Here is a 14,840-nt window from a genome sequence, read left to right on the forward strand (position 1 = left end):
CCCGCACCCCCACCCTGAGCACCCTCCCGCACCCTAACTCCCTCTCAGACCCCGCACCCCCACCCTGAGCGCCCTCCCACACCCTAACCCTAATCCAGACCTTCGAATCACTGTATCACAAAGTGTTAAACCAAGATTTTCAGAAATAATGAAGCATATTCACATTGCTCTCACTAAAAAATATTATTATTAATAATTTTTTTTGTGAGAGCAAAAAGGTTTTTTGTATCAATAAATAAAATACAATAAAAATATTTTAAAAATATTGTTTATTTCATCTTTATCTCATCCTTTTTTAATTTCTATTTTTTGTATGTTTTATAATGTACATTATATATTAGTATAGTAGTACATGTATATAATTTATACATAAATAAATATACATATATTGGGGGGTGCATGCTCAAAAAATGTTTACTGATAGGAGTGCACGATCAAAAAAGTTTGGAGACCGCTGTTATATCGGGTGGATCAGAATATGAGATGGGTTACATCAGTATAAATCCAGATCAAGCCACCTGAGAGGAGTGTTTGCCCCCCAGCAGTTCTCCACCAGGGGTCCATGAGCCAATTTCAGGGGGCAGCAGGGCCCCATGCCTGAAGCCCGGCACCCCAAGCCTCAGTGCTCCTACAGCAGGGGCGGCTCTATGTTTTTTGCTGCCCCAAACAGGGCAGTCAGGCGGCCTTCGGCGGCACGCTTGCAGGCAGTCTGCGGTCACGCAGATTCGGCGGCGTTTCTGCGGGTGATCTGTCGGTCCCACGCCAGCGTACCCGCTGCCAAATTGCCGCCGAAACTGCGGGACTGGCGGACCTCCCGCAGGCATGCCGCCGAAGGCTGCCTGACTGCCACCCTCATGGCGACCGGCAGGCTGTCGCCCCGCAGCTTGCCGCCCCAGGAACGCGCTTGGTGCACTGGTGCCTGAAGCCACCCCTGCCCCACAGGGCTGAAGCCTGGCGCCCCAATGCTCCCCACAGGACTAAAACCCTGAGCCCAGTGCCCCCGTGGGGCTGAAACCCATCACCCCAAGCCCTGGCACCCCTGCAGGGCTGAAACTAGGAGCAGAACACAGGGCTGAAGCCAGGCACCCTGATGCTCCCATGGGACTAAACCCTTGAGCCCCAGCACCCCCTGTGGGGTTGAAGCCTGAGCCCCCTTTCCTCCCCTACTCATTGCCCCAGCCCCACAGGGCTAAAGCCCCGAGTCTTTCCCCCAGCAGCTGAAGCCAGGAGCCCAGAGCATGTCCCCCTCACCTCCACTGGGCCCTGGAGTTTTTATAGCATATTGGGTGGGGCCTCAGAAAGGAAAAGGTTGAGAACTCCTGTTCTAGACCATGTAGGTGCTTAGTTTAGTGCTTCCCATTTGCAAAATTCCTGGGATTGTCTAGGAAAAATAACGTATGTCTTGTGGCTCTTCATCTTACGGTTCACCCAGGGAAGACAAGTAGGTGCATTGTTTCTGAAGGCACAGGTCTCCACATTCTTCCTAAATCACCTTGGTACATGACAGATAAGGCGGGGAAAAGGACCTAATTGGTTAATTTTAACCTACAGAGCTGAGAAGCAATACACTCCACCTTGGCTCCTCCTCGCCCATCCAGGTTAATGCCTTTAAATCTGTGGGGCACAGAACAAAGTTTAGTTGAGTGTTGAAATTACACTTGTTTCCACTGATTTCTTGCTTGTGTTTAACATCTTCCTCTTTAATCTTCAAGCTGCGCTTTTATGCCACATAATGGCTTGCTCCACACAGTCAGATGCACTCGTATTTTTTGTGAATGGCAGGAAGGTAAGACTTTTGGTGTTTTGTTTTGTTTTTGGAGGGAGGTACTTTAATGTTTCTGGATATACACCAAGGGAGAATGATGCTCTAGGGGAGCACAGCTCATTTGTGGGGAGAGCCAGAGTAAATGTATTAAATTTGAACATCCCTTGTTACCTGGGATCTTCCTATAGCATTTCAGATATTACAAACTGAGATTCATCTCTGCTGCTGTCTTTACCCGCTGATAAATGGCAGTAGCCATAAACTGGGACAGTAGCCCACTTAGTTGTTTTGTTTCTGGACTAAGAGTTTCAAAACTAAGGAATTTGCATGCTCAATTTCCCCTTAAAATGAATGACTGTTGAGTTTCCAAATCTAGGTGGAGCTGAAAATCTCAATTCTACAGTAATTGGTAATACAAAGAGACTCATTTGGCAAAATATTTTCTATCTACCTAGATGTACTGAGAATATTTATGTAGCACCAGTGACCTGTTATTTCACTGAACTGTTATAACTAATGTAGCAATTAACTAAAACCTCAAGCTATTAAGATCAGTAACTTGCTGCATTTGGAGAAAATAAGGCAGTAGCAAGAGGGTCCCCTGCTATTACTATCAATTTTTTTAAAAATGCAGTCAGAGGAAATAGACTCTTTACTCGCCTCTGTTCTCAGCAGTGAGTGCCAGCAGAAATCTAATACTTCATTTCTACAGGCATTTGTTTTCTCACCTTTTCTTTTCGCCCCCGAGTTATGTCATTATAAGTTCCTTTTTATAAATGCCTCCATCCAAAAATAGATGCTAGCCTGAACTGGAAAAACTTCATTCTTTCTTTAAAATGTTGTCTGTGTTTTCTTTGAGAACAATTTTTCCAGAGAATGCTTTTATGAAGTCATCCTTTACCCCCTCCTCCCCTGCCCCCCGTTTCAGGAAGAAAAAAAAAAGTAAATGTCTGCTTTGTTTTTATCTGTTACCTGTATACTATATGGTTGTAAAAGTATACTTCAGGAAGGCTATGTGGGCCAAATTCTAGTGTCTTACCCTATAACTATCCTGATTTATGCTGGTTCAATAGCAAAATTTGCCCTTTTTGGTTTGTCTACACTGTGTTGTTAACCCAGGTTTGTGGGACCCAGGCTGGTGAACTTGGTATTTCCAAGCCTATGCATGAGTGTAACCTGGGCTTACAATTGCTGGACCTGGTGTCCATGCCAGTGTGTCCATACTGCACTGCACAGACCTTCTGACTCAGGTCTGTGGCTTGAGCTCTGTTCACATTGTAAAATACCAGTGCTTGGACACAAGTCACAGCAGAACTCGTGCTCTGACACCCCCCACACTCCCGCCCCAGGAGCGGCGCCAGGGTTTTTGGCGCCCTAGGCAGGGGTCCTTCCGCGCTCCCGGTCGTCGTCGGCAATTCTGCGGCGGGGGGGGTGTCCTTCCGCACTCCCGGTCTTCGGGGCACTTCGGCGGCGGGTCCCGGAGCGAGTGAAGAACCTGCTGCAGAATTGCCGCCGAAGACCCGGAGCATGGAAGGACCCCCCCCGCTGCCGAATTGCTGCTGAGGGCGGCAAAACGCCACCCCCCCAAATCCTGGCGCCCTAGGCAACTGCCTAGGTCACCTAAATGGAAGTGCCGGCCCTGCCCCACCCCCAGCAAGGTCCTAGTAGCCGGTTCCTGAGAGCCTGCTGATCTGAGTTAGACTGATTTGTGTGTGGGCAGAAGCGGGTGTTGAGCTCAAACCTGAGTCAGAGCCTGGACTTAGTGTGCAGTGTAGCTATATCCTTTGTATCCAATCTTATTTCCCCTTCATCAAAAGGGAAAGTATTCCACCTGGGCATGGTCATTAAAAGCTGAAAGCCCAAGAAACCCTTCCCCTCTGAAATACAGGCTGCTCCATACCATGGTAAAGTTGAGGTTTTATCGTGGTGCCTTTAAATGCCCGAGGACAAGCTAGTCATTCTCATGAGTCCCATGTTGCCTCCCACCCATCCATCATTCCGTACTTGGTTCCCATTAGTACTTGGTTTCCAGCATGACGGGGCATGTCATTGCAATGGCCACATCCTTCAGACAGACCTGTTGCTCAGTGAATGGAGCCCCCAAAAATCAACAGTGAGCTTTATTAAACTTAAAACAGGTTCGTTTAAAACCCAACTCCCCTTCCTGCTCTCCATATATTGAGAATTTCCTCCATCTTCCTGCTGCAAGGTCTCTGAGGAGGAAGGGGCTAAGCATGGCCTTGTTACAGTACCTCTCTGGAGTGAGGAGAGCAAAGAGACCCAAACTGTGTCCTTCACCTTCACTATGGCTTTGAAAATACAGGCCCTGATTCTGTTCTCATCCCCATTTTCTTTACACAATTGTACCTCTTTTGACTGAAGTGAAGCTACTCCTGATTTAAACTGGTGTAATCAATTGCAGGATCGGGCTCAAGGGTTCTTGTCCTCATGTGGCCTTTCATAACCCTCTGTTACTGCTCATCTTCTCCTCACTGTGAACCTTGCAGGGCTCCTGGAACATAATTATTTTTATTACTTCTTTAGCTGTCAATACAAGACTGAGTGCTATTGTCAAATACATTCACATGTCTACAGATTATGATCAAATGAAAGGAATATGCCATAACACCAATACACTATATTAATACCCAATCAAAGCATTTGAGAAAGGCCAGGTAATCCCAATGGGAAAATTGCAATACATCTCAATAATGTATAATCTCTTATTTCACTTCCTTCTGCAGATAATAGAGAGGAATGCAAACCCTGAAAAATTGCTGTTGTCTTACCTGAGAAAGGGACGTATCCTTTTTGGGGGGTTGCCTTTGAATGGTATAATCCTACAATAGACTAACATTCCCTTTCTCCCCCCCTCCGCCCCCCCCCCCCCCAAGTTAAAGGGGATGTTTTGAAACTCAAGGCAGCCAGAAAGCAATATGGAAAACAGCCAAGTGATCTTGCATTTGTTCCTGGCAAGGCAATGTGCTTCATGTGCAATATTTGAGCTAATTATATGCAGAGAAGGTTTCTTCTTGGGACATACAAGCATTTTTATAGAACTTAATGTATTCATTAGCAAAAACAATCACAATTCTTCATTACAGCTCCAAAAACCTGTCAAAAAAGCCTTTCAAAATGTTATTAATTAATAATGATATAATAGTTAAGGAAAGAAATATGGAGCTACTACAATGTCAAGCAATTCATTTAAGCCCTGATTCTGCCAAGACTTTCACTTGTGCTTCTCTTTATGTCAGTGAGACTACTCATAGAGCCAGATCTCCGCTGAAATCAGTGGAGTTCTGGTAATTTATGCCAGCTGTTTATTGGCCCCAGGGTGCGTAAAATGAAGTAGGTGCCTATGACTTTGCAGATCAGAGCCTTAAACTGTAGATGGTAGAAAGAGAGTGAAATGACACTAAAGGCTACGGAGAAATAGCTCACCAGCTTGCAGTGGGGGGAGCAAATGACAGCAGACGAAGGGCACTAGGTAATCATTTTTTATCTTTTCACTGGCATCTTCCCAACCATTTACAATTTCAATACTAATATATTACATATACTTCTTGTTCAGCCAATCAGTAAGACAAACAAGTTTGTTTACATTTATGGGAGATAATGCTACCTGCTTCTTATTTACGTCACCTGAAAGTGAGAACAGGCATTCACATGGTGCTGTTGTAGCCGACGTTGCAAGGTATTTACGTGCCAGATATGCTAAACATTCATATGCCCCTTCATGCTTCAATCACCATTCCAGAGGACATGCTTCCATGCTGAATTGAAATAGGTATTCTGTTATTGTTTAACAGTGTGATTAAAACTGCAATTAATCGTGACTATATTTTTTAATCTTGTGGTTGTGATTATTATTTTTAATTGTTTGACAGCCCTAATGTTTTCCCTTTGTAAGAACTTGTGTCTATCACTATAAGGCAGGTTTTCTAATCCTTTAGCATTCTTGTGGCTCTTCTCAACCCTCTCCAAGTTATCAACATCCTCCTTGAATTGTGGGCACCATAACTGGACACGCTATTCCAGCAATGGCTGCACCGTGCCAAATACAGAGGAGAAATAACCTCTCTACTCCTACTCAAGATTCACCTGTTCATGCATAACAGGATCAAAATAGCCCTTTTGGCCACAGTGTCGCACTGGGAGCTCATGTTCAGCTGAATATCCATCACCACCACCAAATCTTTTTCAGTGCTTCCCAGAATAATTCCCCATCCTGCAAGTATGGTCTACGTTCTTCTATTATTGGTCACATGCTAGTTACAAGTGGGAATACAAAAGTGGATGAGAATTAACCTGAACCTAGAGGGATCTAGAAAGTTGACAATGCAGATGGAAGATGCAGTCTAACACATCTGAGCCAAATGAATCCAACACACACACACACACAATGGAAGACAAAGTTGGTAATCAGTAACGCTGAAAGAGCTAGGAATGAGAGGACACTAGCCAATTACATACAATTTTGCAGAGTGGAGTGGTCAGAAGAAAGTGGTCAGTGCAATTTGAGGCTGCAGATATGGAGGCCTTGTATCAAGGAACAAACTGGTGAGGGGCCTTGTGTACAGAGTTCTGGTGACTGCTCCTGGAATATTGGGTTCAGTGCCGGCTACCATATTGCCAGACAGATACTGACAGTTTACAAACAAAAACAAAAAAAGGCAACCAAAACACACAGAGGTCTGGTGGGATTGATTTAAGAGATGTTAGAGAGGGAAAATACATATAACTTTTCCAAGCAACAACAGGATTACCATGTGCAAGAATCTGAAGGATATTATAGACAGGACTGGTAGCGCCACTTATTATTAAGGTTGCTCAACACTTCCCATTATTATACCCAGTTTTTAGTTGCTTATTACTTTGCCAAATTTTAACCATTTGGGCTGAAATTTTCCATATCAGAAATCTGCCTCAGGCAGAACTTTATGTAAAATTTCAGACAAAATGGGCCTGCCATTTCTGAGAATGAGTCTAGAGAAGAATACATTGGTTTGCCCATGTTAAAAGATTATTGCAGCCTTTTCTTTGAGAAGTTCTAGTGCCCCCATGCTTTGGAGCAAGAACTTGAAATTTGAGCAGAGGATGGCCTTTGCATCAGAGATGTGTCTTTTGCCATTCTTGCAAAATTCCATTCAAATTTGGCTAATACATAAGCATCTGAAAATTTGCAGTTTGCACATGTTCTGTAGTGATTTCTTAGATTTTAGCATTTAAATTCCCCAAACATTGCATCCACACTGACCATGTTCCAGTCGGAAGCTCAGTAGAACTTTCCCTACAACTGCAGCTCTGGGCTGCTGTAGGCTGCGCCGGGTCTGCATCTGGGCACTTGGATGAGAGCAGGGAACTCATCTCTCCTGGGTCTTTAAATGGCTGCCCTCCCCCCCCTCCCTTGGCATGGTGGAAGAAACTGCTTGGTTTGAATGTAGAAGGGTCAGGTGTGAGTGCTGCAGGGGGAGTAGATTGGGACAAGAAGCCTGAGGGGAGGGGACAGATGTAAACTGGGACTGGAGAGTGGAAGGGGGGAGAGGGAAACTGGGACTGGGAGTTAGGCTCACAGAGAGACTGGCAATGACTAGAAAAGGACACTGAGACTGGAATGAGGAGCAGTGGGGGGAGACTGTAACTGGCTGAGCAAAGAGACTGGGAGTGGGAGCCAGTGGGAGACTGGGAGCCAGTTGGCTGGAGGGGGAACACTGAGATCAATGGGAATCGGGGTGCAGGGAAAGATGTGGGACTGGCTGGGCAAAGAGACTGGGATAAGGAGCCAGTGACAAAGGAGACTGGGATTGGACGTGGAGCCCAGGGAGGGAGATTAGGACTGGGAGCCACTGGGGACAAGGATCATGGTTGGGGTCGGGGAGAGACTGGAGGCCAGCGTGGGGGAGAGAGAGGGTTTGGATAAGGAGCCTGGAGTGGGAGGCCTGGGACTAGTTGGGCAAAGAGACTGGGATGGGAAGCCTGAGGAATGAAGACTGGGACTGGCTAAGTGAGGAAAATGGGCCTGGGATAGGGAGCCAAGGGCTGAGAGAGGGACGGGTCAGAGGGGATGTGGTGGATGCTGCTGTAACTGCAGGCAACTTTAATTCTGGAATTTCCTAACTTCTGACTTTGTAATCCTAACATCGGTCTTTTATAACAGTTGTGCACATGTGTGTGTAACAACTCCCAAAGGTGCTCAGGGAAATGGTAGAAACATCATTTGGGGGGAGAATCATCTAAACTAAACTGAATGCAGCCATAGACAATATGCCCTAGAGGACAGCTTTATATTGGGTGAGTGAATGAGTCTCCCATTTCTGCAATTCTCTTCTAACTTTCAGCCATCTCTTGAACCCAAACCATAAAGTTTTGGCTAACTTTAACATTCTTCTGGCGCCCTTTTACCCATCATAGCGTCAGCACAGCCCACACAGTAAAAGCTATTGTGTGTTGTGGCATTGCTCTCAGGCAGTGGAGAATCTAGGGTGTTACAAGGGATGTCACTGGTAATTCAGATGTAATAAACTGTAGGTGGCTGTGACCAACCTGGTTGCTGCGATATTCTGCTTATTGGAATTTACAAGTTGAATTCCAGCTTCCATTCATCTAATATCTAATCTCTGGAACTGGCTGGTCACTGCGTGAAACAGATGGAATTTTCCTCCGCCTTTGCATGCTCCAGTAAAATGAGGGGAACTTGGGGCGGGGGGGACGGGACACCATAGCAACAACATTGAGAACCAGCAACTTTCTTCCTTAACTCCTGCATTTGCAGTTCATCTCTCAGGAACGAAATATGGTTGTGGAATAGGTGGCTGTGGAGCCTGCACTGTGATGATATCCACATATGAACCAACTTCCAAGAAGATAATGTATCCTTAAGATAAGATTTGGGCTGGAATTTTCTCAAGTGCCTCAATGAGTGAATTTCAGTGTGTTTTAGGCCCATTGAGGCACTTTAGAAATCATACCCTTGGAAGCTATAACTTATTATTCATAGAAAACCATTGTTAATTGGGAGGGCAGTTATTTGAGTGTTTGTTTTTTCTTTTAATTTAGGTTTATATTCTTGGGTCCTGGCAGATACTTGAAATCTTTTTACTTTACCTTTAACATGTTTTATCTGCATGGAAAACTGATTCACACAACAGGGATTCCAAGTGATGTGACTTTAAATTCCATTCAAGAAACATGAAATCTGCCTGCTCAAGAAACATTTATTTATTCGGACACTGGGAACCAACTATTTCCTTGACTGGGGGATCTTTATTTGATGCAATTACAGCTGCCCTTGTAGCAGCTATTGGAAAGTTGGGACTCTTGCTTGGATTGGAGTAGGATTTGTTGCCCTAGATAAATCCTTAGTCAATTTTCACATAGTTCTTATTCAGCACTCACTGATTTCAGTGATGTATGAAGCAACTAACACAGTAAGTTAGGCCACAGCAGGCTTCATAGTGGGTTGTGCTTTTTGCCTCGCCCCGACTTTGGGAACTCTACTCCTTTAGTTAAGTTGCACCCACCAGTATCAGGTCTGAGTCTGGCCCTTGGGTTTTTGTAGTCTATGTGGTATTACAAGTTAATAAAAACTCCTTAAAAGTGAGACTTCTGTTTCCTTATTTAGGCCACTATATAAAGCTTAGGACACGTTGAAAATGTTGCTAGTGTATGTACTGAATACACACACTATTGAGGTGAGAGTGCTGAGTTATGTACAACTGCTTCTCAGAAGCATAACTTTCCCCAGCCATCACCATGCTGTTTTATTCCTGCAGTTCTGCACTAGACTAAGTGTAATCCCCACCTGTGCTTCATTCCTCATGGCCCTGCACCACAGAGTACTATGCTATTTCAAATGTCACAATTCTCCTTTACGTTCCCAAGGCATTATCCTGCCAACTCCTGTCTTTTACCCATATGCTTGCTGCACGGCTCTGCTGTCACCACTGTGGAAGGTGTTGGAAGCACAAAAACAAGGGTTCATCCAATTCAGGTGAGAACCTGCTGTAATTTGTAGGACAAGATTTGGGGATTTTTCCTTTCCTATAATCTGGTCATATCTGCCATGAGGTTTTGGCCTTATGATCAAGTTTGGTGGTTCTTTGCACTAGACAATCGCTCTGAGGAAACAGACTCCGTATCCTGGCTCTTCCTGGTCACAGCTTAGAGATGAACTCTCAGCTGAATCGCCAAACCAAACTCTGACCTGGGGGAAGTTGTCCTATCCCCTAGTTTCTACTCTAGCACTCAAGATACCTCAAAAGATGAGAATCGGTTCTGAAAAGGCCCCCTCAGGAGAAAAGATAAATCTGGAGCTGTAAAATGATACATCAAAGCTAGCAAGGGGTGTCCACCCTGAGCAGGAATTGCTGATTATTATAACAAGAACAGTACTATGTAAAGAGCCAGATTGTCACTGGCCCTTGTGTGGGCATACAGGAGAGAGCATGGGGTAAGTAAGGAACTTCTGCTATTGTGCAGGGTTCGGGTGCAATTGCAGTCCCCAAAGCACATGGACTGCTCCCTGCTAGTGCCATGTGGGAAACTAACCCTCCAGAAAGGACTCAGGAAAGGCAGAGAGCATCACCCTGCTCCTTTCCGTGCACCAGCTGGCACATTGGGCCAGCTGCAAGCTCCTAAGGGATGGTCCCTTTAAGACCTAGGAAGATAGGGGTTAGATTAGATTGTAGAACATGCACACTCTCTCTGTATTTTGGGGACCTCTCCTGGGTTAGTGAAGCTCCACCTCCCCCAAATCAGGCCTGTACTTTAAAGGCACAATCTGACCCCAGTAAGTTTTAAAACTTTTTTAAAATCATGTTTCTCTTTCATGCATAATCTTGTTTTCTTAATGCCTAAATTACAGGAATGTTCCCTAGGTGCTCCTCACTCCTTCCAAAGCCCTAATTTGTTAGCTGTTCTGCGCTCTGTTCCTCATGCTTGTAGAAATTTACACAAAGCTGATCACTGTGCTGACAGGTCTTGTCCCTCATTCTGCTCTCACTTACACCTGGGAACCCCATTGATATTGGTGGGGTTGCCTGGGGATAACTGAGAGTCTATAATGGTCCTTTGTTTTTCAATAAGATGATTGCACTCAGTCTCTTACATTTTAGTGATAATGCTGTAACATTCCAAATGCTGCAGCTCTTAACTTTAACACTGTAAGCAAGATGCATCTGTAAGGCAAATCAGTGAAGCTATATTTTGAAAGCAGGGGCTGTTGTTCTGTTCTGTTCCAGGAAAGGCTGGCCAAGTGCCATGGCTCTCAGTGTGGCTTCTGCACCCCTGGAATGGTGATGTCCATGTATGCTTTGCTGAGAAACCACCCTGACCCCTCCATGGAGCAGATAACTGCAGCTCTGGATGGTAGGTTTACTTTTACAAGTAGTAAACTTTAGGAGGTCAAATAAGAAGCCAACTGTGGGTGTTTTTTACATGCCACATAAGTTGCAAGATGTGATTTGACAGAAAATGATAAATAAATCATTATTATTAGAGATTGGCCTGATCTGCAATTCCTGGATTTGGCACCCAATCAGAACATTCCCCCTGTTCAGGAGTGTTTGACTCTTCTGTGGTTCTGGTTCAGTCCATTGGAGAATCAAGAGCTAGGTCTTGTTTTGGATCCAAATTTCCCCAAGCGTAGGTGTGTTCAGATGTGAGGGTTTGCTTCATGGCCATTTCTAATTGTACTGATATTCATAATTATTCTTGTATTGTTCCCTATGATTAATGATTGTATTGTTCATTTCAGGTAATTTGTGCCGTTGCACTGGATACAGACCAATAATAGACACCTACAAGTCTTTCGCTGGGGTAGGTAGAAAGACAAACAGATCAGCATTTTCAAAAGTATCCACTAATTTTGAGTGCTCCATTTCTGGAAGCCCAACTAAGGCCAGATTTTCAGAATTGCTCTGCTCCCATTTAAGCACAAAGAGAATTGTCCAGATTTGCAGAAAAACTGAGTCCACATTTGGACATTTCCAGCTCTTTTGGAAATCTGGCCATACGAGTCACAAAGCAGCTGAGTGCTGACCACTTTGGAAAACCTGGCCCTTATTTAAGAGCCTAAATGAAAGCTGATCTTATTTGAAAATCTGGATCCAATTGGGTGTGCTGAACCCTTGAAAATCTGGCTTTCTGCTCTTTTGAAAATGTGGCCCCTTAGGAGTCTCTTTTTAAGCAGTGCTGAGCACTTGTAGCTCCCACTGACTTGAGTTTTAGATGCTCAGGACCTCAGAAAATCAGGTCTCGAGACATCCAAAATACATGGCCTGAAGATGTAGGTAGTCGTGATGGTTATGATCTGCCTCGACAGTCTCTGCTACCCTCATTCTTGTCATATATAAGGCCTTGATCATGCCAAGTCTTAAGTGTGTGTTTCACTTTAAACTGTGTACTCAAGTCTTGAGAGAATCATGGCCCAAATTGTTTACATGTTGTCTTGCCAACAAACTAGTGTCTCTCAGCCCCAGTCTTGCATGACCATAGAAAATCTTGTCTCTCTCACCAACAGAAGTTGGTCCAATAAAAGATATTACCTCTCCCACCTTGTCTCTCAGAAAAACTGTGACTGACTGTGTTGAAACTATGATTATTATTCAATGCAAGTGTAGACCATTAGAATATAGCCAGTCTGTGTGAGCTGTGTGTGTTATATCCTAGCTACTGAAAAATATCATTATCCAGGCTTGCTGTTGAGTCAGTGTCTTACATTTATTCTCAACTGATTGAAATGTGCCATGTTTCTCATCTGTTAAGAGAAGCCAGAGATGACCAGGCCAGCAATGATGACATAGAGTATTATATCTGAGTTACAAGGAGAATAACAATAAAGGGAAAATCAACTGAACATATTTTGAGTTTCTTCCCTGCCACAGGTGACTTTGCGCATCTGTATAGTCACAGATCCTCCATATAGTCACAGCTCCACTGATCATATCTCCACCCTATCCTGGGCCCATCCCTCCTTGAAAACTCAGCTGTACATTGGTATACACGGTGGTATGGAAAACACTGTGTGGCTTGTTCCTGACGGGGAGATCATATCCAAGTCACAGAGCTGTGCCCCTTCCACTACCTTCAAGGCTGTCCATGGGTCCAATTAGAGCTATAAACACAAATAAAAAGGATAAACTAGGAGTCTGTCCAACTTTCTCGTAGCAGGACAATTTCGGTCACTTCCACACAGTTCTTCTCCAATGCCCTCAATAATCCTTTGCACCAGCTTCTGCTCTGCTTCAGGAGCCTGATCCCCCACTGAAGTCAGCTGGAGTTTTTCCAATGACTTCAAGGGGAGTTGGACTTGGACTTGGCCCCAAAAGAGGAACTACCTCCTGCAGTGCTTCAAAGGGGACACAGCAAGAATAGTCACCTTAGCTCATGGGTAGCTCCTGAACCACTTTCAAATAACTGGACAAATCTGCTTCAGTGCAGGTAGAAATATATATATATGCAAATGTGTAGTTTAAAAGAAATCACATTTCAATGAAGTTGTATCTAGAGTATTACAGAATGGGGTATTATTTCTTTAGGAAGCAGCATGTTGTCAACTGAGAGGAACGGGGCAATGTTGCCTGGACAAAGAAGAAGATGTGTGCTCATCTTCTGACAAGGGAAATCAGGTGTGTTATGGTCTTTTTTAAATTACTTTCTGTTTCATAGTAAAGTTTGTAATGAATGAACATCTTTGAGCTGTTGTAGCTGGTGCCACATTTCCCTCTGGTGGTATCTATAATGTATTGATGGGTAAAGAGTTCTATTCACTCTGTCTGCCTGTCTTAGATATTTCTAAGGCACCTATGACCATGATATCTAAGCTCCAAGCGTAGTGCATGCCTACATTGCAATTGGGAACCATGATTACAATTACAGCATGTGTAGACAAGGCCAAGATAATTTTGATCTAAGATTAAAGCTAGCTCCAGTATGTATACATCGGCTGCAATCATTGCTGTGTAGCTAGACCCATAGTTATATTCAAACCAGAGATTTTGAAAGGGCTTCTCTCCCCACGATTTCAGGGTCTTTTGTTTTATGTGGAAGGAAATTGCTGTTTGGGGAAGTCTGCATCAAAGAGGTGAGTTTTAGCTTTTGATCTGAGCATGCACAAGGTAGGGCTGCATTGACCTCCCTTCGGTAAGGAGATACACAGCCGAGGACAGGGGGGCTGGAACAATTTCTATAGAGGGGGTGCTTAGAGCCATTGAACCAAACTGTAAACCCTGTATATAATGGAAACCACTTCAAGACAGAGGATGCCGCAGCACCACCAGCACCCCTAGTTCCAGCACCTATGGCCGAGGACAATGCTTTGCCCCTTACGCCTGAGAGTCTAAAGCTGTGGATCAAAGTGATTCCTGTGTCATGTGCATTTCAGTTCAATTTATGAAACAATTTGTAACTCTCGCTTGTCCTCTGTATATGTGTATATGATTGTCCTTTTTGGGGTAGGAACTGTCTCATTTTTATGTCTTGAACAGTGGCTAGCTCATTGGCATTGCTTAATAAATAATGCGAAATGTTATTTAAAGATTGTTTGATTCTTGCTTTGACTAAAAAAGGCATTGTATAAAACCAAAACCCTGGCTCAGACTTTTAGTGTTTATTCTGGCAAAACTGCCATTGATATCAGTGGGCGATTTCTCTGAGTAAGAACTGCAGGATCTGGCTATCTGTTATCTATGTTACACCTCAGAGTGCAGATGACTGTATGTAGTTTCACATTTAATTTGCACTTGTGGCAACTGGAGTAACTGAAGTGCTTGCTCATGTCCATTCCATAGTAGGTGTTTGTGCTCGCCACATGCACCGGTACCGGAAGTTTTTCCCTTAGCAGTATCCATAGGGAACCGACACTGGCGCCCTCTGGAGTGGCTCCTGCATGAAGTTCCGAATGGTCTCCCTGTCCTCTGTCATCCCCTCCCTGCATCCGGGAGACTGGTATGCCGCCCTTGACTTGAAGGATGCGTACTTCCACATAGCGATCTTTCTGGACACAGATGCTTCCTTCGGTTTACAGTGGGGCCCCACCACTACCAGTTTACGGTCCTCCTGTTTGGCCTGGCAA

The 14,840-nt window shown here is 44.4% G+C and overlaps 2 protein-coding genes across 2 annotated transcripts in view; both read left to right on the plus strand.

Moving 5' to 3' along the window:
* The window catches only part of LOC117885114 (aldehyde oxidase-like), a gene marked incomplete in the record, with an annotated part of 182,419 nt that overhangs the window by 98,649 nt on the left and 68,930 nt on the right, over positions 1-14,840 (plus strand).
* Positions 3,417-14,840, plus strand: part of LOC117885115 (aldehyde oxidase 1-like) — a 35,603-nt gene continuing 24,179 nt past the window's right edge. The window contains exons 1-6 of the mRNA XM_034786276.1: positions 3,417-4,567; positions 8,541-8,637; positions 9,650-9,758; positions 11,008-11,134; positions 11,523-11,584; positions 13,306-13,395. Coding sequence (XP_034642167.1) covers positions 4,450-4,567; positions 8,541-8,637; positions 9,650-9,758; positions 11,008-11,134; positions 11,523-11,584; positions 13,306-13,395 — 603 coding nt within the window. The 5' untranslated portion in view covers positions 3,417-4,449. The remainder of the gene's footprint in view (positions 4,568-8,540; positions 8,638-9,649; positions 9,759-11,007; positions 11,135-11,522; positions 11,585-13,305; positions 13,396-14,840) is intronic.

The sequence above is a fragment of the Trachemys scripta genome, chromosome 11 (genome assembly GCF_013100865.1).
Source record: "Trachemys scripta elegans isolate TJP31775 chromosome 11, CAS_Tse_1.0, whole genome shotgun sequence".
In the NCBI taxonomy this organism is placed as follows: domain Eukaryota; kingdom Metazoa; phylum Chordata; order Testudines; family Emydidae; genus Trachemys; species Trachemys scripta.